The 27,567-nt window shown below is 42.2% G+C and overlaps 1 protein-coding gene across 1 annotated transcript in view; it reads left to right on the top strand.

Moving 5' to 3' along the window:
• Positions 1 to 27,567, top strand: part of ATR (ATR serine/threonine kinase) — a 1,835,177-nt gene that overhangs the window by 1,534,186 nt on the left and 273,424 nt on the right. The window contains exon 41 of the mRNA XM_044071973.1: positions 4,907 to 5,050. Coding sequence (XP_043927908.1) covers positions 4,907 to 5,050 — 144 coding nt within the window. The remainder of the gene's footprint in view (positions 1 to 4,906; positions 5,051 to 27,567) is intronic.

Here is a 27,567-nt window from a genome sequence, read left to right as displayed (position 1 = left end):
GTCTGTGTAGGGCAGATGTTTGAGGCCCTGGATTCTCCTGGTGAGGAACCTCTGTGGTCTCTCCAGCTGCTGCATGTGCTTTGCGGGATACATTCCAAAGAGGACGTTGCACTCAATAATTGGCTTTATAAAGAAAGAATACAGGGATGTTATGACCTCTTTGTGCCTGGATGAGATACCCTTACTTATGAGATGGGCCATGAAGAATGCTTTCCGTACAGCGGAAGCAACATGGTGGTCAAATATCAGGTTGCTATCAACCTGGGTGTCCAAATCCCTCACTACTGATTATGTACTTAGGACATTGTTATTAATGTGATAATATTTGGGGACGTCACTCTCCCCAAAGGGGATGATGATGCATTTTTTGGCATTCAGCTTGAGGCCATGTTTCTGGCACCAGTCATTTGTTTGGGTGAGACCCTCTTACAAGACGTCCATATCACTTAGAGAATTGATGACCATGCCCAGCTTGCAGTCATTTGCAAACTTGGTCAGCCATAGCCCACTGGTTTTGGCCTGCACCTCAGAGAAGTATATCCCAAATAATGGAAGCCCTAAGACCAATCTCTGGGGAAAAAACACTCGTTACAGGTCTACTGCTTGAGGTGGCTTCCCCTGTTTTGATTAGGTGGGTTCTATCAGTGAGCCAGTTTGCTACCCATATGGTAACATATGTATTGATGCCTACTTGAGAGAGTTTAGCTACTAAGCCCGAGTGGGGAACAGTGTCGAAGGCTTTGGCTAGGTCAAGGTAAAGTGGTTTGCACCATCTTCCCCTCATCCATGGCTTTGGTGACTGTCTCAAGGAAATCGACCAGATTTAACAGACATGACCTCCCCTTGACAAAGCCAAACTGTGTGGGGTCGAGTGTTTGGAGGTTGCCAGTGTCCCTGTTAATGAGGTCCATGGTAATCCATTCCATGGCCTTGCAGATCAAGCTAATTAGGCTGATGGGTCTATAATTTCCTGGATCGGTGGACACTCCACCTTTTTGTAAAGGGATGACAGTGGCTGTCCTCTACTTGGCTGGAACAAAGCTGATATGCAGGCTTTGGGTGAATAGGGTGCCTAATGGTGCTGCAAGTTCATGCCTGAGTTCATATAGGATGCAGGCTGGGATGCTATTGGGTCCCATGGAGGCTGTATTTCTTGCCTTTGAGAGGGCAGTGATGACTTGTTCCCTAGAGATAAAGGGTGGGGGGCAGGTACTGAGGATGTTCTGATTTACTTTCGGGGGACAGGGGGGAGAAGTTTTCGCTGAATCTGTCAGCTAGTAAATTGGCTATATCTACCGCATTTGTGTATGTGATGACCTTGACCACAAGTTCTGAACGGATCTGGGTGCTTCCTTGGAGTTTGCAGACATATGTGAAGAAGGCCTTATGATTGTCTGTAGTAGATGTGGCCAATTTGGACTTGAAGTTGGCTTTAGAGGATTTCACTAGTGCTCTTATTTGCTTGTTCAGGCTAAGGAGAGATTGCTTCCAATTGGGCACCTGCTTCTTCTTGGTCTTGAACAGCAATTTTTCCATTTGTTATATAGTTTATTTGTTGCAGATGTCCACCAGACAGGTTTACTCTTCCTTGCAGAGGATGATTTTTTTCCTTTCAGGTATTCCTGATTCCATGCATCTATATAAATGCTCATACAGTACTTTGATGTAGATTTGGACATTGATGTCAGTTCCTACAGTGGGGAGGGGGCTGTGAAACTGTTTATACCATTCCTCTGGAGGTTGTAATCAGCTTTGGAGAAGTTTTTTTTTTAACCTAGATAGAGGGGAGTCCTGGGAGATGGTAACTTCGAAAGTGACTGCTTTGTGGTCGGATCTTACCAGGGAGGATAATACCGTAGGGGTGCTGCAGTGGTTACTCATGTTGGTTAATACCAAGTCCAAGATATTATCACCTGTTGTGAGGATATGGACTGGCTGTTCCAAGACATTTGCATTGATAAAATCAAGGAATCTCTGGACATTTGTGTTCTGGCATGAGTAGTTTTTCCACTCTATTGTTGAGTAATTTAAACTCACCCAGGATCAGGGTAAAGGGTTAAAGCTTCACAGATCTGAAGAGGTCCAGATAAGTGGAGTGGGCATCTTGAGTCAAATTTGGGGGCCTGTAGCTAGCTATAATTTGAATACGGGTCTGGTCAGTGGTTAACTGCACCTGGAGTGTCTCCTGTGTGTCATACTGTTTGACCAGCCTGGATGTGTGCATGTCTTTAATATATATTGAAACATCACCTCCTTTGCTGCCCATATTTTGGGGTCTGAATGTATGATAGGATGATTAACCAGGTAAGGCTAGGGTGTTCTCCGCAGCTTTGAACCAGGTTTCTATGACTGCACAAATGTTACCATCTTCCAGGGTTAAGAATGCTTGCAATGAGTGCAATTTCATGTTTAGACTCCTAGCGTTTAGCAGCATGACCTTTAATTTGCGTTTTTGCGAAATCTTTACTTTGGTAGTATCAGCCTCATGACTTTTCCTAAAAAATGCACTGTGGGGGAGGCAAGGGCCTTTGCCAGAAGCCTGAAGCCCAAGTGAGACAGACGCAGGCCATCTGTAGCAAAGCATTGTGGTCTGTCGATCATATCTTCCCAGGCTGTCAGGTACTGGACCCCCTGGAATGACATCAGAAACTAAACCAATTGTTAAAGTCAATCATTTTCTGTTTGTGTTGAGGCATCATTCCGGGTGACAGTAGAATGCTGCTTAATGCTAGGGACATACATGCCTGGGACACATATTCAGCGAGCTCAATAATGTCTCTCTTCATATAGTCCAGGGAGGTACATCTCAAGTCATTCATGCCAACATGGACTATGGTAGAGTCATAACAGTACCTGTTGTTGAGAGACTTGAGTGTGTGTGATATGGCAGAGTCTGGCACTTGACAAACAGCTAATCGTGACTTTCTCCTTATCCAGCCTGGTGAGAGGCACATCTGTGTGTCACACAATGGAGTCTCCTGTGACTGATATGTTGGGTTTATGGTTAGGTCTTAGTGGTTGTGAGACACTGGTGTGAGGACTATGCATGTGGTGTGGAGGATTGTGGAGTTCTCTTGTGTTTTTGCCTCTGAGGTCTCCTTTGTTTGGGTTTGTTTTTGTTGAGAACCTCCAGATATGTGGGTGTGTGTTGTGTAGCTGTGGGTGGTGTTTGAGGTGTAGTGATTGTGTTGACAGCCTTCTCAATGCCAGATAATACTGACTTGTGAGGGAGGGAGCATAGACTCTAGCTTCTTTATGTAATTGCATCTCTCACAAATTGTGTTCCTAGGTGGTAGTAGTAGATGGTTGTCTGTGTACATGAGGCAGTTGCTACACTCTCTCAGGATGCCCATATCAACCAGGCTGGCAGAAGAAACTATAGGAAATTGTCCATCCATGTTTGTCAGAATCTGAGGGAGAGAGGCCAGGGAGAGCTAAGGGGTAGGCGTAAAACCCAAGTGCTTAAACCAAAACTAAGAGGCTTAGAATAACAGTTAAAATGTAAACAGGCTAAAAACAAGCAGTAATAAATGCAGCAGGGAAGATGCAGTTGAACACTTTAATGAACAAGTAGCAGAAAAACCAAGATGAAGTAATAGAGTAGGAGGAGGAAACACTAATACTGTAAAAGCAGCTGAATAAAGTTTGTTTTTGTTTTTTGTTTTTAAGTAAGATGGAAAGGAAGAAACAAGATAATTCAAGATTAAGAAATAAAGGGGGTTGGCCTTCCTAAATGTTCTCTGTGTATTAGGTAGAGTGAGCTAATGACACTGGACTGGAAGGAGTGCCCCAGATCAAATTTACAGTAGGGGCAGGCAACTGCAAAGCCACCAAGTATGTGGTAAACTATGCTACAGCTACTAACTACACTATTTTAGGCAGAAAACACTACATAAATGTTTATCACAGCAGAAAAACAGCAGTGAGACACTAAATTAAAATCTTAAACATATAAAGGAACATGGAGACTCTAGAGAATGCTTTTAACTGCAAACAAATTAGTTATATGATACACTCCTTGGCAAGAAATCATAACAAATAAACATGTATGTGCTTAACAAATTGAGAAAGTTTCCAGTTAATACCTTTCACACAGTAAAACTAGCTAAAAAGCTTTAGAAACAGTGTGACAGTTTCAGTACAATAGTGCAGATTAGTTTATAGCAATAAAAAACAGTAAAAAATAGTAGGCAGCAAACAATAAAAAAGTGCTGTAAAAATAAGCAAAAAAAAAAAAAAAACAGAATACTTATAGTTTAATATCACAGATCAGAGTTGTGCTGAGTGCCTCTCCTCCGTTCAGCTCAGTGTGAATAAATAGAAATCCTCTGTCTAAGGTAGGGCTTAAATACCAGAAGGTACAACCTGAAACAACTTAAGATACTGAATATTGCATCTAGTCTGTTTCAGCATGTTCATATGTTTATCTTTTGCTTTTAAGGCAGCTAATTTTCTGCTATGCCTAGTAGGCAAGCTTAGTTAAATGGACAACTGTATCCACTAAATATTGTACAGTATCTATGATTGCAGCCCTTCCTTTACAGTTGACCTACATTTTGGTTTGGATGCAGTGTTTTTATCATGACTTAGACAACTGAAGTAAAACTACACTTTGTCTACCTTTTTACACAATTTTCTAATTGTACCAGAGGAAAATGTAATATAGTCCCATTTCACAGGAGAAGAGGGTTTGATCAGTGTTTATTTTGTGCAGACATATTAATTATCAAAAACAAAGGTAACCTATATATATAGCCTACATCCAATTGTAATTTATTTTCAAAAGTGCATTCTCACCTTTTTACACTTTGTTTTTTGTTCAAACATAAGTGGTCCATTTGGCAATCAATTAACACATGTATTTGTTGGTTAAAGATGATTGATTTTGCCCTTATTCATTTTTTAGGTTGAAGTTCTTGCATCTCTGCAGAAACCAAAGAAGATTTCTTTGAAGGGGACTGATGGGAAGCTGTACATTATGATGTGTAAACCCAAAGATGACCTTAGAAAAGACTGCAGACTCATGGAGTTCAATTCTTTGATCAACAAGGTACAGTTTATCAGATTGCATTGTTTTATAGAATAATGTATGTTTGCATGATGTCTGGATTTGGAAAGTGTAGTATACTTTCTGCAAGAATGTTATTTTATTACTTTTAAATGAAGAGCATTGTATAAAGTAAGAGGATTAGCCAGTAAAAATGGGCATGTGCAATGCCTGTCTGCAAGTCTGTCAAGACAGACTTCATTAAAAACACAACATAAAAATGCAGGAACTTTACCCACTTGATGCCACTTCCTCATCAGCAGGCACATTTACTTATTTATAAATAATACAGTGATCATAAATGCCATTTTTATTGACAGCGGAATGTCATTGATCATTATGGTATATCACCTAAGAACAGTAATGTATTCCTTTGTGTACTGAGTATGTGAAACCCTGTCTGGAGTACTGTGTACAGTTTTGGAGACCCTAGCTCTGCAATTATATGCAAGCTGTGGCTGTTGCAAAGGGTGTTAAAGAAAATGATTCAGTATCTACATCAGAAACTATGAGGAGATCTTAAAGGAACATACAAGGCATATTCTTGGAAAGTGGAAGGGGTTGGGAACTCAAACTAACAAAGTTCAAGAAGACATTATCTTGCAGAAGAATATTTCAGGAGAATAGGGCACAATTTTCAGATTGCTTGTTGGCAATGTTAAGAAACCTTTTTTCCCCAAAGATGTAGGTAGTGCATTAATGAAATAGATTCTTCCATGAACTGATACATGAATGCATAGAATATATAGCACACTTCCATAAAGGTTTTACATTTTCAGACTCCGGTTCAGCAAGCCATTTAAGCATTTGCTTAGTGAAGTGGAATAGAGCAGCTGGTGGTCTGCCATCAAGTGGGAAATGTAAAAGAGACTGCACTGCTCTCTGCTGGGGAAGGAGAGATTTGTCTCTTTCAAGCAGACATTGTTGGCCATTGCTAGAAGGAAGGCAGATGCCTGGAAGATGTCCAGGTGGAAGCATGTTTGCAGCCTTCACTCTGCATCATTTCATGTCCTGTGCTCATGGAGTAGAATAATGGGGAGGACCACCTAAAGACCTTGTTCTTCTGACTTAAAAGTGATGGCCCCCACTTCATGCCTCCTCCCAAACTGTCCACAACTTAGTGACTTCTAACCACCTAAATAAGATAAGGTGAATAGCTGTGGACACACTAGGGAGAACAGATGTGTTTAGGTTAGATAAATGTATGAAGCCAAATGCAAAAAGTTGGCAAGGGGAGAAGCAAATATACATCATAGAGATTTTTTTAAGTGCTTGGGATAGTTTAGGACTGTTTTGTCGGGGATGTACAAAGGTTTGTTTTTGGATCTTGTTAACAACTAGAGAAGTTGAAACAGTACATTGACCAGTCAATCCTATATTTACTTTCAAAGTCTCTTCACCTGACTTTGGTCTTCTGCCACTTCGATAGATTTGAATGCATTTCCACCTGTTTAATGTTCAGTCATGGTATATGAGCATGTAATATTTAAGTCATAAAGGGTACTGGTGCTTTTTTCATCACTGTTTTCATACTTGTCAGATTTGCTTTGTTGTTGTGTTTTGTGTGATGCTTATGTTGCCTACCTAAATTAGTCTTTTTTCAGTAAAAGTCTTGGAACAAGTTATTTCCTTACAGAGAAGTGTTATTTACCAAGGCCATACAAAATCATTAATTATGACTTGACTCACTCCCACTGATGATGTCATGATTGTTTTCTTTTGGTACAGTTAGCCTCTATTGAACCTGCATCCTCCTCACTTCTGATGTTGCCGTCATTTACCATATTTCAGGGTCCACAGAGCACTATTGTTGCACAAGTCAATCACTTTGTATAATATTTACTTTATTTTCTCAGACATTTCTTATTTTTTCCCAGAAAGTGACTTCTCATCTCTTTTGCTTATAGGTTCATAGATTCATAGATTAGTACTAGGCTAACTGCCCTCGTAGGCCATTTTAAGCCTAGCCAATTACACATGTGAGAATCAAACCCTGCACCTTGTGTCTGCAAGGTAAACACCTTAACCATTATGCCATCCTCCCACCTTACCAATAAAATTGTTTTGTCATTGTGGCTGTAGATAGAAGACTCAAGATGAGGATGGCAGAGTTTGCTATGTACTGTGGACCCCACTGTGGCAGTTATGTAGTGTCAAAGTATGGGAAGGGAATTCAAGAACTGCAACAGTTCAAGAAAAATGTGTGTTGCAGAAGATGTTTCACTTGTTCCAACAGCCTGACACTGCTTTGGCACCACTGTTCATTCATGAATATATATGGGTTCCTTATCTCTCTTGTAGCATTTCTTGTCAGCTTAGATGACCTGCAACCTTCACATTATCTATTTTTTAACAGACAACTTTGCTGTGTTTTAAGTGACCCTCATAGTTAGTACAGGTACCATTCCATGGCAAATCATTGTGAGTCATTGGGCTAAAGGGCAGTAGGTGGTTGCCAAGACTACTACTTAACCACTGGGTATGCTAGAGGTATAACCGCTTTAACTGTACATCATCTGTGGCTCTTGAAATGTTTTCTTCTCCACCATAATTTGATGAGTTTTGCAGCAATGCTTCATTGTTTGCGTCTGTCCAAATATTTTGATGGTTAGCAGGACATTGTTCTGAAAATTCTAAAGAGCATCTGTAATGTAGTTTATCATCTAATTATTATTATTACAGTGTTCTTTCCTTATCAGACTTCCATTGTGCTTATTAGTAAAGCCCTAACAATGTTTCCAACTCAAGGAAGGTATTTTTTCTTGTAATGTTTGACATTTTCTTCCATCTGAAGAATGCCACTGTAGGATCTCAGGTTGTGAGAAGGAGCCTTGAGATCATCTGATTTCAGAGACCTTCTATAGTTGGATATCTATTGTGATTTCCTCTACTAATATTCCACTGTAGTGCAGTTCCATATGAACTGATCTTTGCGAAGACCCCCACGAGAGTGAATATCTGTTTACCTACTTTCTGTACCCCTCGGGTTGGCCAGCCACTCAGAACTTGTCTGGTGAGGTGTCATTTAGAAGTATTTCTTCATTTAACATTTGATAACCAGGTGGGTGGTCTGGTCCAAGGTTCCTTTTTGGCCATGACACATGCCAAAATGGTAGCATAGATTTATTTATTTATTTTATTTGGCATTTGTTTACTGGGAAAGTCCTACTGGATACGAGCCCATTTTCAGCAGAGGCCTGGGGAGAAAAGCTCCACAGTACACATTAAACAGAATTAAAAATTTGAGCAATGGTTACAGAATGTTTGTTTGTGTCTTTCGGCTTTTCCCGGTTAGGGGTCACCACAGCGGAACTCCGGTCCGCTAATGATTGCCAGTAGATTTTTCCTTGCTGGCTTGCTGGGCCTAACGCTCAACCTTCAATGAAGGAACGCCCATTCACGCATGTCGACACACAGAAAATGCTCTAACTGAGAATCGAACGGGCAACGTCTAACTGTGAGGCGACAATGCTACCGCAGCACCACCACAATGGTTACAGAATATTAAGATAATAACAAAGTAGAACAATATGTGAAATACAATAAAAGAAAATTAAGCAAAATAGAAAGGCAAGCAATAAAGTGGACCATACATTGTATACAAGGTAGAAAAGAGTTCCTAATGTGCATGTTACATAATGATGCATGAAAAAATATATAACCGAATACATAATAGGTCGTAAAAGCCATATTGTTTTTCTGTCAGGAGAACTAGATAAGTAAATTTCAGTCAAATTCCAGGATATATGAAGGCTAGTGTAAGAATATAAAGAAAGGACATTAAAATGTTAAGAAATTAAAGAGAGGTGAGGCTAGAAAGTAGGTAAAGCAGGAAGGAAAGTAGGATATATCAAGAGTAAGTCTATCAAGAGTGTGGAAGACTGGAACAGAAAAGAGTACTAAGATGGCGTGGAGCATGGGCAGATCCAATTATTGGTTAGATGTTCTCTCAGTGTAGACTTGAAGGAATAGTAAGGGGGGAAATAAGTGTGATTGCTTCTGGAATGCTATTCCATGATTTAGTAACACAGTGAGAGTACAGACTAACCTCATTAGATCTTTGAGGTTTATAAATAGATAGTAAATACTTGTGACAGGAGCGTAGGTCATGAGATGGAATATAGTGTTGAAGTAGTGATGATGTCGTTTGTGAAAATGAGATACAAGCATTCTTCAGTAACAAAAGAGATATATATTTGAAAAGAATTACAGTTTATACAGTAGATAATATTCCAACCCCACGTACAAAGTTGTAGAAATGTTCTTATATTTGCAGCAACAAACATGAAGTGCAGTATGAAATATAAAATCCCGTGTTTTGCCTCTGACATACAGTCTAACAAGAGAAAGTAATACTGAGCTTAGACACTATACAGGGTGCAGTATATAATAGAAAAATAAAGACTAAAAGTACATTTGTGGAGAACTGCAGAAAGTTAATTTGAGCATCTGTCATCATGATGAAAGAAGGGCAACATTATCGTGTTCCTATTATATACTCGAAGAAGCGATTCATCAACGCCTGTTCATCGACTGTTAAATAACAAAAACACAAAACAGTAAACGGTCATATAAGTGATTTCTTTCCCTGGGAAAGAAATCACTTGGCCACCTCTGTTACTTTGCTGTTTTCCCCACTGTAGTGCGATCTCGGAGTTGGTATATTTAGTTAGGGAGGTATGGGGGGCACAGCCCCCCAGGTTGGGGAGTGGGGTGGTGAATCCCCCCACTTTGTATTGTTTGTAGTGATGTGTTTTTTTGTTTAAGGTAAGCGATTTCTTTCCCAGGGAAGAAATCTCTCATATGCATGTTCGTTGTTTTGTGTTTTTGTGGTTTATGGGTTGATGAAGAGACATTCGATGAAACGCCTCTTCGAGTATCTAATATAGACCCTCATTATTGGCGTACTGCCTCAAGATTGAACAGAGATCATTGTAGTGCTGCAATAATGAGCGAGTACATACTTGCACAGGTTAGTCAGATTAAAGAAATGGATGCTGGTAAGTTAGTGCAAAAGGAGTTATGCTTGGTTATCAGTAAGATGAAGTAGCACTGAAAGGAGGTAAGTTTTGGTACCAGAGAGAGAAGGGTATAAAAAGCCCACCTGCTGTGAGGCAGTTATTGAATGACAACTGTACAAAGTGGAAATCTAAAGCACAAGTACAAGAAACTAGAATGCCTTTCCTTACACAATATTATATTTAATGTAGGTACTTACAATAGTCTACATATTTACAATAAAATCTTGAGCATGTTCTGAAGGTAAGCTAGCATATCAAGAAGTCAGATGTGTGGCCAAATCTGAGTGCACTGTTTGGAGATTTGAATTTTCCTTCTGCACTAACTAACTTGGGATTTCCCCTTCTGTTATCCCCAGCTCTGCAGTATTTCTTGTGTCTTGTCCCCATACTGTGTGGTATGCATGCCTCTCATTGGTGCATACTATGGACCTGGAGGGGCTGATAACTTCCCAAATCTTATCATTAACAATTCAGCTGAAACTAATGTTAAAGAGCATAATGGTGCTCAGGAGAACAACCGTAGGATGCCAGTTGGACAAGGTGACTGTTTGCACAATGCTTTATCTTTGAATGACTGGCTCAAACAAAAAGTTGGGCTTCATGACAGATTTGTTAATGAAGATGAATATGTTTGTACATATGCTGAGAATTTGCATAAGTTAAACGATTTGTTATTCAAGTTTAAAATTTTAAATATTGACAATACCTATTTAAAGGAATGCCTTCAGGCTAAAATAGTACCTAAAGGTTTACGTGTTTATAAATTCCCTAATAATGTAAAAGAAGGTACAAAGTTTCATGGAAACATTCCATCTTTTGTGTAATAAACTCTGGTTTCATTTATCGGCTGTCCGGTGCTTTAGTTCGTCCTCTTCACATTGTGTTATTTGTTTATCAGTTTTTGTTCGCACTGCGCCTCACGTCTTTGCTTATTTGTTTATATGGAGGGAGAGGAGAGTTTTTCCCCGGTCCCTATGGACACAGGAGCATTGAAGGGAAACGAGCTTCCGGCACTTATTGGGCAGCTGAGCCAGTTGGTTGCTTTGCTGACTCCCCTTTGCGGTTCACTCATACGTCAGAATGATTATGCGTCTTTTCCTGGCAACCAAGTCGCTTTTGCTTTGAATGGGGAAAAGACTGGCGAAAGTACAAATGGGCAGGCTTACTGCCTGAATTCTAGCCCTAAAGGAATGACTGATACTGGACCTGGAGGGGCTGATAACTTCCCAAATCTTATCATTAACAATTCAGCTGAAACTAATGTTAAAGAGCATAATGGTGCTCAGGAGAACAACCGTAGGATGCCAGTTGGACAAGGTGACTGTTTGCACAATGCTTTATCTTTGAATGACTGGCTCAAACAAAAAGTTGAGCTTCATGACAGATTTGTTAATGAAGATGAATATGTTTGTACATATGCTGAGAATTTGCATAAGTTAAACGATTTGTTATTCAAGTTTAAAATTTTAAATATTGACAATACCTATTTAAAGGAATGCCCTCAGGCTAAAATAGTACCTAAAGGTTTACGTGTTTATAAATTCCCTAATAATGTAAAAGAAGGTACAAAGTTTCATGGAAACGTTCCATCTTTTGTGTAATAATCTCTGGTTTGATTTATCGGCTGTCCGGTGCTTTAGTTCGTCCTCTTCACAGTGTGTTATTTATCAGTTTTTGTTCGCACTGTGCCTCACGTCTTTGCATAACATGGTGTCATACTTCAGACTAGGGGAATTTGCCTAACCCCTGTTGTACTGAGTTTGCTTCCATTTCTGTTGATCCACATGCTGAGCCTGAATCTCAGTCCTGGCATTTGTCCTGAAAACGTTTCCATGTTCAATGCCTAAAATGCCATAACATTCTAAATGCTCTGTGGCCATAGCCAGCAGTTCATCTGCCAGAATTCACAACAGCACCATCTTTGCTTGGACAAGGAGCATGACATCCAGATCAAGCATTACCATATTTAGCAACGTATCAGTCTGACCACTGAGAGACAAAGGAAAGAGAAGTTACGGACCTACAGGTGCAGTTTACAGGGACCCATCACAGGTATCAGCAGGAGGATCCCTTTTATGATGCCATGCTAAGCTTAGTTCATTAAGAAAGGATGGAGTTAGAGGTTGGAGATCAGCCACACACTCCTCCAGTTAAGTTGGTCTTTGAGGCAGCCACACATGCTGTCAGCTTTTCCTCATCTAATGGAAAGGGGTGGGTCAGGTTTATTCCAGCTGGGTGATGAGAAGAAGCCTGCAAGAGACCCAGCAATGGCAGCCATCTTGTGGACTATATTCCAACATGTCTGCACCATCTTTCAATGGTCTAGCAGTTAGAACATGGTGGCACCTTGCCTGTACATGTGGAGCACTCACTAGAGCATGAGCTAGTTAGTAGTCTTCAGGACTAAAGATTATTCAATTTGCACAGCCATTTAACATCTGGTGGGATGAGAACAGACATAAGGTGCCTAGCCTTATTCCAGAACTAGGAGCTGAGCAGGCCTTTCCTGCCCAAACACCACTCGCAGATTATGTATCTTTGCTTGATCTTCATTGTAGTCTGGACCCCAAGCTCTTCTACAAAGAGTGGACCCACCTAACTTGGACCTAGGATTAGAATAGATTTTTCTTTCTGTTTCTTTGGAAGAGGATTTAGAGTATCTAGTGCTTCTTATCTCTGAAATGGGTAAAGATATGGAGCAGTAATGGTAAGTTCATATGCATTTACTAGACATGTGATCCAGGAGGCTATTAAGGAGCCTAACACTATTTCTCATTTGTCATGGAACACTGGTTAATTTGCTTCCTTGTAGCCACACAACAGGCAAATGGAAGTGGAGGGAGATCAACAGATTATAGTTTTTATCTTCTGCACCAACAGCCAGCCAAAATGGTTGCTCCCCTCATACAGTTTCCTTCACTCAGAATAATTTTCTTATGAGACCCTAAGATTTTGAGGTGCTGCACTGCCTTCCTGTGGCCTCATTGCCTTCTTTACAGAAATGTCTAAATGACTTTGTGCAGCCTGAAAAAAATAGCAGGTTCTAATGTTAAGTAGGTATATGTTTTCTGCAAGTCCCTGCAGAGCAGATGGGATCCTGACTAATCATTTTAGGGACGGATTCCAGTATGTTTTCTTAGGTCACAGAAACCATAGCTCATTTTCACCTCACTGCATGATGAGAATTCTGGTATTTCAGACAGTGCATGCACAAGGGGTTTTTGTGCCATATTGGTGCTTAGGTCCCTCATTTACTGCCTCACTTGTCCAGGCACCACAGAAGCTCTCAGGAGTAGTTATGAATAATTTTAAGTAGTTAGTATAGGTATTCCCAACTATTTCTCCCTTTACCCTTCTAGCTTAGGGGAACAAAAAGATATATACTTGATTTTTTCTGCTTCCTAGTGTTCTTGGTATTTATCTTTTGGTTGGTGCATTTATTAGACTTTAGTGCAGTTTTTTTCCTCTCTTTTGATGTGCCTTTATTTTACTGCTTGCGCATTAGTGTGGGTGTTAACTTTTGCTCTTACAGCTTGGGAAACAAGGCTCCTAGATTTAAAAAGTTGTCTGTCTGTAGGCGGAAAATTCCTCCTAAAGATCTACTGTCAAGGGGCAGCCAGTGTGTGTGTGTGTGTGTGTGTGTGTGTGTGTGTGTGTGTGTGTGTGTGTGTGTGTGTGTGTGTGTGTGTGTGTGTGTGTGTGTGGTTTTCAGAGGCCTTCTCCCTTACTCTGCAGGAGAATTGGCCTCCTCCCTCTTGGGTTCTCTTTCAACTAAGAGAATCATGCAAAGGACTACAGGGGAGAGAGAAAAGGAAAAAAGGGAGAGGGAGAAGTCAAAAGAATGAGTTTGCAAAGGAATCTAGAATATAGTTTCCAGATGACACAGAGGCTATGGGTCCAGTTTCTAAATTACCTAAACCATCAGATCTGACATCTTCATTCTTGTTGGGGTCAGAATCTACTGGTTCATCAATTTCCTGTCTCCTTGTGGAACCGAGAGTTTTTCCAGAGGCAGCCACCTCTTGGCAGTGATGTGAGGTCCTCAAGGCCGCCTTTGATGGCTTCTTCACTCAGGTTGGTAAAGTCATTGGGGAGTTTATCAGAAGTGCCTGAGGACTCGCATACAAATGGGAGTGCTTCCCACTCCTCTCTCACCCAGGTACTGGGGCTAGGCCATTCCACTCCCCACTTCATTGCCTCTTCTCTAATTCGACCTTCCAATCCAGCGGTCTTGGTCCTGAGTATTTCCTGTGGGATCTCATAGTTTGAGCTGGTACACTGGATGACCTCAACTCCAACAATTTACTTCTCCCTCTTGACAGTGTTAGACCTTGGGAGATCCCAGAACTGGGAGGTTGGCTTGTGTAAGGGCAAAGGGGAATTATGAGCTGGAGGAAGATTCTGAGCCTTGGATCCAAATGCGTGTGTGGGTCAGAGTCGACTACAAGACTCTGATCTGTCCTTTCTCTTTGATACACCTGCACTGGATATCTTGGCTATTTGTCTACTTCAGAGCTAAGCCAGGAGTCTCTTCACATGTCAAGATGATGTCTTGTCTGGATTCTTGGATTTCAAGGGGACTCCTTCTGCACTAGCTTTGACATCAGCTTTTGAGGCATTTGAGAGGGCTCACTCATTATCTAGAGAAGAGGAATTCCACCCTTGTTCATCTCCATCCCGATCCCCTCTAGCATCTGCTGTCCCTCCCCCACATCATCCTTATGTCAGGACCACCAGCTTCCAGGCTTTGTCAAAGCTCATGAAACTAGTTCCCCTTCAGCGTCTGATTCTTCCCCAGATCACCCCACCATGGAAAACACAGGATGCTCTCTTGCAAAAGGAGGCGTTTAGACTCTCCACAGAAGTCTGTCACTGAAAATACTGATTTTGATGAAGGGAAATGTTCCCCAATGTCTAGTTGGAAGACATCTCCTTTGGAGATATCCTGGAATTATTTCAACAAAGTGGGAGAACTGGTCCACTCGATGCCCCTTCTGAAGAATCATCAGTATTTCTTGAGCCCTTTAGTGCTGGCCCATCTATTTCCTGGATGGTTCGCTGACAGACGAGCTTAATGACTTGTGTCCCAGTGGGCATAGAAGGAGCTGGACATGGTATCCTCATACCCTACAAGCCCAAAAAGATCTTGGTTTTGCCATGAGACAAGTGTAAATGTAGCAGCAGCCACAAAGAAAGACTTCTCAGAGGAGAGCTTTTCTGTCCATCTCCAAACAGGGAGTCTCGAGCCTTGGACATATTTGGAAAGTAAACTTATGCTTCAGAGATGTTTACCTTATGTGTGCTGAATTGTCTTGCACACTTAAGATTTTATAGGGACTTTACCGAGGAGCTCTCCAAGTCTCTATCAGGTACCATGACAGATGAGTCCCATAAAATGATGGATTTGCAGTTGACAAGCTTACGATCCATTTTGAATGAGTTTATTCACATTTTGTCCAGTGTGGCAGAAGGCAGATCGAGTGGCAGCACCAGCATTGCCATACATTGGCATACATGGATGTATTGTTGCAATTTTGTGGAGAAGTTCAGAATGTCATTTTGGAATGGCCCGTATGACGGGGTCCACCCTTTTTGGGCACAAGATTGAAGACAGTCTCACTGGGAGAAAACAGGACGGCAAATCCCTGTCTGCCATCTGCGTCTGATTTTTAAAGCACCTTTTCCTAGAAACAAAGGAATGGAAAGTACCTGTGGTTCTGTAAGTCTGTAGAGATTGGAAAAAAAATGGATGCCACCTTAGAGACAGAGAAGATCTGCAAAACCAGGGCTTTCGAGGCCCAATCACCCACAAGCATTTCTACCTCTCCTGAAAGGTTTCCTGAATGCCTCATTCTGGAGGCAGTCGGTGAGCACCTCTGTCTGCATCCTCATGCCTGATTGGTCATCACTCCTAATTCATGGGTGCAGAGAATAGTAACCAGAGGCTATTTCCTTTTTTTGCATACTAAAATGTCACAAAAAAAGCTTCACAATGTTCCACCCCTCAGAGGAAAGCAGCAGCTCAAGAAATCACAGAGCTATTTGTTTGCTAGATAAACAAGTTACCCAACAGATCACACCAGATCAAAGTCTACTAAAGATTCTTTTTGGTTCCAAAATATGGGAACCACAGGCTCATCTTGGACCTCAGACAGCTAAACCAGTTTGTGAAACAGACAACTTTCTGGATGAATACAGTTCAGTACATTTTGCCACTTCTGAGGAAGGATGACTGAATATACTTGGTGGATCTCCAGAACACCCTACCATATAAAAATAGACAGACAGTCCAGGAGGTTTTCCTCATTTTTGGCTGCAAGCAAGTCACTTTCAAATCAGAGTACTACCCTTCTCTCTCACCATAGCCTCCTGGGTGTTTGCCAAATGCATGGCAGTGGTTACAGCATTTCGCAGACTGCAGGGTTTCTGAGTGTTCCCATATCTAGATGACTGGCTCATTACCACCGCCTTGAGTGCTCTCCTGATTCAAGCCAGAGGCTCCCTGCTCCTGTTATGCTTGCACCTAGGGATCATGATCAATCTGGAGAAATCCAAGATGACAGCTGTTCAGACCACAGACTTCATAGGATGTTACCTGGACACCACCTCACAAATTGCCAAACTTTCCAGAATCAAGATTAGTGACTCTACGCTAACAAACTTCCTTGGTTCTGTCCCACCAAAGTCCCATGGTGAGATCCATCATCTTCTAGATTCTGTTGACAGCATCCATCACCCTTGTGCCTTAAGCCAGATTCCACATAAGAGATGTTACTGTGGACTTGTCAGTACAGTGGTCTGTTCTTCACCATCCTGTGCACTTTATAGTCAGACTTACTGGAGATCTGCAAATAGCATATTCAGTGGTGGCTAAATTATTTCCTAGTCTGTCTAGGATGTCCTTTAGTTCTTCCTTCCCCAGCAGCTACTGTAACCATGGATGCTTCCCTTCTGGGTTGGGGGAGGCATTTCAAGGGAAAGACTGTCCAAGGAACATGGTTTTCTACAGATGCCAATCTTTACATCAGTGTTCTGGAGATGAGGGCAGTTCTGCAAATATTGCAGGCCTTCTAGGACTACCTTCCACGTGTGTGATCACTGTTCAGACAGTATGTTGGTGGTGTGGTACTTCAACAAATAAGGAGGAACCCACCCATACTTAAGTGTTGGACGTTTGTGGATTTGGCAGAGGGTAATGTTTTCCCAGCAGTCTCAGACTGCAGTGCAGCTCCTGAGGAAGACCAGTGTGTTAGTGACAAGATGAGCAGGTCTATTTTTTTGCAGAATTATTGGCCTCTCAATTAAGGACTCCAAAGATAACCACAAGGCATTCTTTAGCTATGTCAAGAATCTAAGTGGCAATGCTGAGATCTGCTCGGAGTTCATGCAGAATGGCAGAAAATACACTGAACCGACCAATATCGCCAACATCCTGGCAGACAGGTTCAGCGCAAACTTCACCCCCAAGAGGGCCCATAACCATACCAGAAGAATGTAGAGTCCCTGAAATCAGACACTCAGGTTAAAACAGCCCTCTCCAAAGCCAAGAACACAGCATCAGTGGGACCGGACGGTATCCCAAGCTGCATCCTACACGAGCTCAAAGACGAACTAACCCCTCACCTAAACACAATTTAAACTCAGCCTCTCCACAGGCTACATACCCATAGAGTGGCGCACAGCAGCGGTTATTCTGCTCCATAAAGATGGAGCCACAACAGACCCCGTGAAATATCGCCCTAAAAGCCTGACTAGCTTGGTCTGCAAGGCTATGGAGCACATCATCATTGAACTCATTAAGAGAGACATTGGGAACCTCCAAACAATGGACCCTACCCAGTTCGGCTTTGTCAAGGGCAGATCATGCCTCCTAAACCTGGTGGACTTCTTTGAGACAGTTACCAAGGCTGTCTATCGCCCTAAAAGCCTGACTAGCTTGGTCTGCAAGGCTTTGGAGTGCATCATCATGGAACTCATTAACAGAGACATTGGGAACCTCCAAACAATGGACCCTACCCAGTTCGGCTTTGTCAAGGGCAGATCATGCCTCCTAAACCTGGTGGACTTCTTTGAGACAGTTACCAATGCTGTAGATGAGGGAAAGGTGGTACACACAGCCTACCTAGACCTCGCAAAGGCCTTCAACACCATTCCCCATTCTGGTATTCTAGACAAGCTCACCAGCTTGAACATAAACCCCTATGTCACAAGATGGGTTGCCAACTGGCTCACGGACAGAACCCACATGGTGAGAGTTGCCAGAGTTAGGTCCAACTCTAAATCAGTTACAAGTGGAGTTCCCCAGGGCTCAGTCCTAGGACCCCTCCTGTTCGGCATATACTTCTCAGAGGTACAGGCAAGCACAGGAGGACTATGGCTGACCAGGTTCGCAGACTGCAAACTAAGGGCTGTAATTGACTCTCTGGCTGACACAGGCATCCTCCAAAAGGGTCTCACTGAGATGGATACCTGGTGTCAAAATCATTGCCTCAAGCTAAATGCCAAAAAGTGCATAGTCATCCCCTTTGGAAAAAACAAAGTACCCACAAACTACCACATAGGTGGTAGTCCCCTAAATACGGAAGACGTAATAAGGAATCTGGGGACCCAAGTAGATAGTAATCTCACTTTTGATAATCACATTGCCAAAGTGGTTAGAAAATCCTTCTTCGTGGCCCACCTAATCACAAAAGGGTTTGCATCCAGATCAATAGAGGTCATTGTGCCCCTCTACTCATCACTCATCAGACCCATCATAGAGTACAACGCCCCATGTACCTTACAAGACCATGTACCTTGCAACAGCTGGAAAGACCACAGAAGTACCTCACCAAGAGGATCACTGGCCTCAAACAGATGCCCTATGCAGCTCGACTGAAGAAATTACAGCTGTACTCGGTTGCATACCGCCTACTCATAGATGATCTCTGCTTGACATACAAGGCCATGTCCAACCCAGAATTGATGGACATGCGCCACCTAAAGAAAACCTTATCCCCGCGAGCCACACGCTCTAGGGATCTAAACCTCACTACAACAATAAATAGGACGTGCTGGAGGGATAGATTCCTGTCTCAGAGATTTCCCATGCTTTGGAACAAGATCCCAATCTACATTTGGCAGAGCTCCTCGCTAGCACTCTTCAAAAGAAATCTTGACTAGTGGATGGGAAACAGAAAGTTTACCTCGGGGATCACTTCAGTGGCTCTGCTGGATAGAGGCACAGGGGAACTAATCTAAGGGGGTGGCAAAAGCCAACAAATTCTGGCTAGGCTTATAAATGCCTTCAGGCAGATAGCCTAGTACCTACCTATGAACCTACCTAAATAACTGCCATGATTTTCAGCCACTGGAGACAGCCCAGCTGCGACCAGTTTGCCACTCTGACCAACACCAAATGCAGCAGTTTCTTTTCCCTAATTCCCCAGAAAGGACTGGCCCTGAGGGGGCACTGTAGTCCATAACTGGCTCCAGGGTCTCTCTTAGGTTTATCCTCTGACTCCCCTCATAACCAGATTTCTGCAGAAAGCGGCCTGGTGCAAGGTGATCCTCCTCACTCCAATTTGGCCTTGACAGGTATGATTCCCCTTCCATATTTGATCTCCAACTCCTCTGGCAAGTCTCACCTAGGTACCAAATCCCTGAAATTGACTGCTTGGTTCCTTCACTTCCAATGATAGCTAACAATTTCAGGCTTTCATTCACTGTGATTCCCATCTTGTCATCATCTCAAAAACCTTCCACCAGAAAAATTTTTTGAAAAAAATGGAAGAAATTTTCCATCTGAGCAACTGCCAAAGGTTTTGACTTTTCTCTGCTCCTTTGCCATCAATTCTAGATTTTCTAGCAGATCTTTTTCACACAGTAGCTAGCTACTCTACTGTCAAAGTGTAGCTGGCAGCTAATTCGCATGCTGGTGAAGACCATATTCATATTTCCTCATTAAAACTGTCTAAATCCTTTTTGCGGGATAGTTTTCTCCTATGGCCTCCTCTGAAGGATCTGGTTCCACCTTGAGATATTACTACCTTACTATAGACTTTAACGAAGTCGCCTTTTAAACTGCAGCTGCTATGGAATTGAAGTTCCTTTCTTGGAAAACTCTTTAGTGGTGCTTGCCTCAGCAAGGAGATTCTCTGAACTCCAAGCCTTGTCTTGCAAACCACCTTATTTAATCTTTCAGCAAGATAGAGTTTCTCTTAGGACAAATCCTAACTTCCTTCCCTGTGTTGCCTCTGACTCTGACTTAAATCACACTGTTACTCTTCTGGTTTTCTTTCCCAATTTCTCAAACAAGGGTGAATACTTTTGTTGAATGTTTAGCATCAGTTATGCATCTGCTATACTTCATACCAAGGAATTCAGAAAATCAGGCCAACTTTTTCTTCACTTTTGTAAAGCTACACTGGAAGCTAGAGTCTCCAATGTCATCCTGACCAGGTGGTTGTCTGAATGTATTATGTTTATTTACAGGGCCAAGGGACTGTTGCTGCCTCACAAACCTAAATCTCATTTAAGTAGGGCTGTGGCAACCTCTTCAGCTGTCTTTGCTAGAGTCCCTATTGATAATGTCTGTGCTGTGGCTACTTGGTCTACAGTGCATACATTTATCTCTCTTTTCAAGCTAGACCTGCAGTCTAGAGCTTCATTTGGCTCCACCATCCTTTGGAATATCCTTCCATGAGGCCTACTAGGGTTTGTGGTAGTTGGGGGACTCTGCCCCAACAGTTGAGAAAAACAGAAAAGACACTGATTCTGAAACTTATGTACTTACCATAAAACTAGACCTGTGTTGTCTTCTTCCATCCATCTCAACTTTCCCTCCCTCCCTTCATCCTCCTGCTATATTTGTCACGATTTTGAACTCTCGGTTGACAATACTGGACCTGTCCAGAACCTTGCCTTACTTATAGCCCTGGACCATTTCATTGTCATTTCAGACCTTTTCTGCTTTTATAGTATAGAAAAAGCCTTTGGTGTAGGCAGTCAAACTCGAATGTAAGGAATGTTTAGAACCACTGGCAAAGAAAATAAGGGACTCACAAATTCAATGATATAATTTGGTATGGTAGTCAATAAAAGCTGGCTCTGTCTGCAGATGATATTATTTTATACCTGACAAAACCAGAAAGAGACATTACAGTGTTGTGGAACATTTTCAGACAGTTTCAGTTTTTTTCCAGGATACAAAATTAATAAAGCTAAAACAAAGGCAATAGCAGTAAATTATGTACCCACACACGAATTGGTTTAGCATTATCCGTATTTATGGAGACATGATAAAATTAAGTATTTAAAAGTAATGATTAAAAATGATTCTGGTGTGGCAGCTAAGGATATGTGGGAAGAGACTAAAAAGATAATACAAAAACGGAGAAACTGGAAGCTTTGTTATGTCCAGCTCTTTATTAATTGCTATCCCCAACTTCTCCTCTGGTTGATAAAAATATGCCTGACCTGTGCACAATATATCATTGATAAAGAGCTGAAGGACTTAATCTTGGAGGGGAAGACGGCAAGAGTTGAGTGGGATAAGCTGATTCTTCCTGTAAAACAGGGCGGATTGGGATTACCAATTTGAAGGGGTATTTCAGAGTTACACATTTAAGGCTTGTATACATAACACAAGCAGAAAGTTGGTGGACTTTAAGGATTCCCTTCAGGATACACTGTCGAAGATGCTGGGTGGGCAGATTGGTGTGACAAAGGAGATGATGTTTCTGAGCTATGACACAGAATCGGAATTGCCTAGCATGGTAAGGCCTTGCTGTGTCTTAATTATGGTGGCTGCCAAAAAAGCAATTACTATACAAATGGAAATCAAAATCTAAACCAACTATATTAGAAGTAGTGAATATAATACCACAGATAAAACAATTAGAAATGAGATCTTTAGAAAAGGGTAGGAGCAAACTAGATGGGAAAAATGGGAATTATGGTAACAATACATAGAGGGGAGGAATGAGGTTTAAGAGAAGGCAGGACTTAAATGAGCTATGTAATGTTCGACTGAAAATGATTGGGTAGATAAGTGACGTATAATGTCTGCATCTGGGAGTGTCAGTATGGTTTGTGATGTAAAATGCTTGCAACTAGGGTTGTGTCGGTGTGGTTTGTTTTAATTTATGTAAATGTATAATTGCTTATGTCATAGGTGATGGTTTAATAAAGATGTTCCTTGTTTTAAAAAAAAGGGGGCAGGAATTGAATAATTTATGTAATGTTGCTTAGGTTATATGAGATGTATAGCAATATATGTGAAGTATGTTTGTTACTGTGTTAATACAGTTTCATTACTTTTGTATGAATGTAAATTTGCTGGTGTCACAAGTGATAATTCAGTAAAGGTGCGTTTAAACAAAAAACTGTAATGTAAGGAATTGTGTGGGCGGAGAAGAATTATGAGGAGGGGAGGAGCTCAAGCCTTGGATCCAAGAGTCTGGCAGTTGCCAGTACTCAGTAGTTGAGACAGACGGAAGAAAGAAGACAACAAAGATCTAGCATTTCTGTTGCTTAAATCTTTGTGATAACATTTTTGTGTTCTGAAGTTATAAAATAGTTGCTTAACAGCAACCTTTCTAAATTCATGCTTATTATCCAAATGCTGTCTTATTTTCCCTTTAGCATTCCTCAGTTGCCCCTTTTCTCGTTCTGTGAGATTTTCCTTATTCTGCTATGTTTTAACACTTGCCAGTCCTTCTAAATGCTTTCTATTGCTTATTTCCCAAATCTCTCTGTCTTATTTCTACCATGTTTTGAACTCTATTTTAATTTTCCCACTCACTAGCTATCCCTTCTGAAAATATTTATATCTTCTCTAATAACTCTGGAATCATTTCCACTATCCATTCCTTAAATTCCTCGATTGTAACAGATAAGTAGAAAATGCCAGTTCCATTTTTCACTTTATTGCCCTGCATCTTTATCTTGCTTTTTATTTGTGCATGATCCAAATTACTTATTGCATCAGTGCCAAAGCTATCAGTAAAATAGATGTGCTGCTGTGAAATATAATTTCTATTCTGTCTAGCCCAGTTATTACATCTTGGAGAATAATATGTAAATTCTCTCTGTGCTGCTACTACTGAATTCATGTCTTCCATACCAAATATTCTTCTACACGTCTTCAAAAATCTGTCCTCTGTTATATTTTCTCTTCAATATCCCTCTGAAACTTCCGCATTATTGCAAATCAGGTTCATTCACCACCATAAATAATAATCTCTGCTGAAAGCTTATTATTTTTCCCAAAATTGTCTTAAGCTCCATATACTAGTTTTTGGTGCAATACATGCCAGCAAAATCCTCCTCCCTTCCAGTTATTGTTTACTTCCTGAAAACTACCACTACTGCCTTTGTTTCTCTGTATCACTATTGAAGCCCAAATAATCAGTATTAACTACTTCCATTTTCCTTTGTACTTGATCTTCTGCTGAATATCCACCTCAAAATCCTTTCTTTGTCAAATTCATATGCTCATTTCTATCCAGATTACGTCTCCTACAACATTGCAATTTGCACCCCGAACTTCCTAATATAATTCAGTGCTCTTAACATTTTGTCTATACCTGCAAGACCATTTACATTCTGCGATAATATGGACAAGAGTGGGTATTATGATCGAAATCTATTACTCCCATGTATTATACATGACAGTTCTTTTGAATTTGTATTTCCAAATTTTAGCTTGCATGCTTTCACTAAAGTTTGGCAGGGTCATCTCTTGAATAGTTGCTTATCTTCACTTGAACTTATGTCACCTTTTGCTTCAGAGAAAACGCACAAAAAAATAGAATCTGATGTTATTAATCTTCATTCATTCATGACGGATGGATCTCTGTTGCGTCCTCGGAACCGACTTGGCCGATGTATCAAGCTTGCGCCAGCCAAAAACTCTCCCGCTAAGGTTACCCATAGTGCCCCTCTCCTTATCTCCTCAGATCTACTTTGCCGCATAGAGTTTCAAGACGTGTCAAGCCAGCTTTCAAGCTAAGTGTTTCATTTTTTTCTTAATTATTGCAATTTACCCTTATAATCTTCTATAATCCTCCTATAATCCTCCTATATCTTAATCATTTATAGTTACTGATAGTTGCCTTCCTGTGTGAGTGAATTTTTCCTTCATTTTTACCTTGTTGGTATTTCTTTGTACCATCATTGGTACAGGCTTCTCACTTCCCCTTATCTTTTGGTAATTTAATTACCCTTGTTGGTATTCTCTTTCCCCTTCCCTTTACCCTTTGGGTATACGTTCTACTTACCATTGTTGGTAAATCAAAAAAAAGTCCTTCCTTTTTCTTCTTGCCTAAGTACTATTTAATTACTGTTTGATTACAGTTTAATTGTTGCGAATTGCATTTTTCGTAATAGCTGACAAGAAGGGCACTGCAAGTTTTAAGCAGTGTGATAAATGTGGCAGGAAGATGCCAAACTCTGACGGGCATCTCTCCTGTGTCTATTGCCTAGGAGTACCACATTTGAAGGTTCAGCCTCCGTGTGAGCTGTGTAAGGGCTTTAGTGCCCACACCTTAGCTGAGCGCAAGAACAAATTAATCTTAAGGGTCTCTTGAAAACCCCTTTCTCGGAGGCTTTTTATCTGAGGTGGAGGTCTCAACCCCTTCTAAAAAAGAGACGGAGAAGAGGAGCCATTCAGTGCCATCGTCTCCTCAGTCCCAGGAATCAAAAACCATTAGGGCCCAGGTTCATACGGAACCGAAACCGAAACATGCCAAAATTACTTCACCAACTGCATTGGCACCAGAGTGTAAAACTCCATCCACAGTGCCTTCCTTGACTATGGAACCGACAACCATTACTGTTCCTACAGTACTGACCCCTTCCATGGTGCCACAGACCCTCTTGGCACCAACATTAGCCTCTCCCTTAAAACTGGTAGCTTCCCACCCCATCATCACAACCTTTTGGTCTTCCGACAATGGTGCCGAAGGTCAAGACATTGGCCAGGACCCAATATTCTCCATCAATTGACCCCTTTGTGGGACAACATCTAAGTTCATTTCTTGACCACCCTGAATCTCTATCAGGGATGTCAACCCGTTCCACCAGGAGCCTTCCGAAGCTCGATGTAATGAGACTTGTGGATCAGCTCCTAGCAGCCAGAGGCACCCCAACTCCATCTAGGACCTCCCTCCCATCCAGAGCCGAGGGTTTTTCCTCCACAGACTCCAACCTATGTTCCTCCTTCAACCTCTCTGCAGGTCTTGGAGCCCTCGATACCAACCCCTATCCCAGTGCCAACTTCTTTGGTTCCACTGGTAGATCTTACCATGGTTCCGGAACCTACCCTGTGGACCACGGATCAGTCGGAGCCAATCCACCCTCTAGACCGTGACCCCTAGTACGGCACTGATTTTGTTCTACGGCGCCATCTATGGTTCTGGTTGCTTTGGCAGCTCTGAGTCCTCTCATGGCTCCTTTCCTGGAGGCAGGCTTGTAGGAGCAGGGTGTGACCCCGGTTCCGAGGTCGTCTTTCTCAGTTCCGGACTCTCAGTTCTGGACTCTCATCCCTCTTCTGGTGGCCCTGCCTTCCAGGTTATGGAGAGGCACTTGCCTTGGCAGGCTCGCAGTTGGTGCCGTATTGTCACATATACATCCCTCTGGTTCACAGCTGACACAGTCCACTACAGTAGGACATCGGGCACAGGAGCAGCAAGATACCCTCCTACCACAAAGCACCCTGTCTTCGGAATCCTCTTCAGACATTCCACCTGAGAAGCCACCCTGTAAGAGATCATGCAGGAAGAAGGACATTGATTCCCCTGAGGAATCACGCACCAAAGATACAGACTACGATGAGGGAGAAGCATCCCCATGGTCGCCCCTTAAGGATGCCTCCTTTGGAGACATACTGGAGATCCTGAAATAGAGGGGTGACTGAAAGCCCACCAAACCTTCCTCTGAGGAATCTGTATTCTTGCAGGCTTTCTGTGCTCGGCTCTCTACTTGGATGACCCCGCCTGTGGCTGAGTTGGCCAAGCTCATCGTGCACCGTGCCTGGAAGGCCCCTGACACTGTTGAGCCAGTCCTCCAGAGACCAGACAAAATATTCTCCCCTTCAGAGGATCAGCCCCATTGGTCCAAAGGCTTGGCAGTAGATGCTATGGTGGTGGCGGCGGCTACAAGAAAAGAACTTGCAGAGGAGAGTCCTGCTGTCTGTCCTCCAAACAGGAAGTCTTGGACGATGGACAGACTAGAGAAGCGGATTTACGCTTCAATGACCTTTGCCATACGGTCATTGAACTATTTGGCACATTTTAGCCGCCTCCAGAGAGACCTGATCACGGAACTCTCAGGAACCTTAGCAGGAGTAGTGTTTGATGAGGTAAGTGACAAAGTTGCTTCACAGCTTGCCACCCTGGAATCAATATCTAACTCGTCCATGCAGTTGATTTTACATACAACCGAAGGGGCGGCCAGACCAATGGGTGCCGGCGTTGTCATGAGACGTTCTGCCTGGATGCGCTTATGTGACTTTGTGGACCCTTTCAAGTCTTCCTTAGTCAAAGCTCCCATTGATGCTTCCTCTCTCTTCGGTCCAAAAGTTAGACACACTAGCCAGGTTTGAGAAGGATGGCAAGACAATGTCTGCTGTGGGCGTACATTTTTCCACTCCCCAATGATCCTACTCTAGGAATCAGAGGAGTGGAAAGATGTGGTTCAGGAAATCCCAAGGGCCTTTCCATGACACACATGGCAAGTTTTCCCTCCTGGGGCAGAGAGGGGAACTCATCAGGAAGAAACCCCCCTGGACCAGAGGAGGTCTGCGTAACCAGGAGTCCAGAGATTCCCTTTCTGGGCAGCCCTACCAGTGCTCCTGAAGAGTGGCCCAATTGCTTGCCTCTGGAATAAGTCAGGGGATGGTTCTCTCTGCACAACTTAGCTTGGCAATCCATAACAGATTCTTGGGTGTGGATGATAAGTATCAGAGGTTATCACATTCCCTTCGATTTTTATCCAAGGCTGCAAAGGTGAATCCCCAACATTCCACCCAGTCAGAGAGACGCAACAGCACAAGAAATTAGAAAGTTGCTCCAAAAGAGTGTCATCCAGACAGTCCCACCAGACCAGATAGAATCTGGATTTTACCCAAGGTTCTTTTTAGTGCCAAAAAACAACAGGGGACTGGAGGCCAATTTTATGCCTTAGCATCCTAAACAAGTTTGTCAGACAGACCAAATTCCAGATGGTCACGGTTCAGTCTGTCCTGTTTCTGGAAAAAGATGAATGGATGTGCTCGATAGATCTTCAGGATGCATATTACCATAAGAAAATGGACAAACGCTCCAGAAGATATCTCCACTTCCAGCTGGGAGCCAATCACTACCAATTTCGAGCTCTGCCTTTTGGTCTCTTCACAGTCCCCGGAGTGTTCACCAAATGTATGGCAGTAGTAATAGCTCACCTGAGACTGCAAGGATTCTGTGTGTTTCCATATCTAGACAATTGGCTCCTTACTGCCCCCACCAAGCATCTACTGCT

This window comes from Protopterus annectens, chromosome 5.part0, assembly GCF_019279795.1.
Source record: "Protopterus annectens isolate FY-2018-M chromosome 5.part0, PAN1.0, whole genome shotgun sequence".
Lineage (NCBI taxonomy): Eukaryota > Metazoa > Chordata > Ceratodontiformes > Protopteridae > Protopterus > Protopterus annectens.
This window is presented reverse-complemented; position numbering and strand designations above follow the sequence as displayed.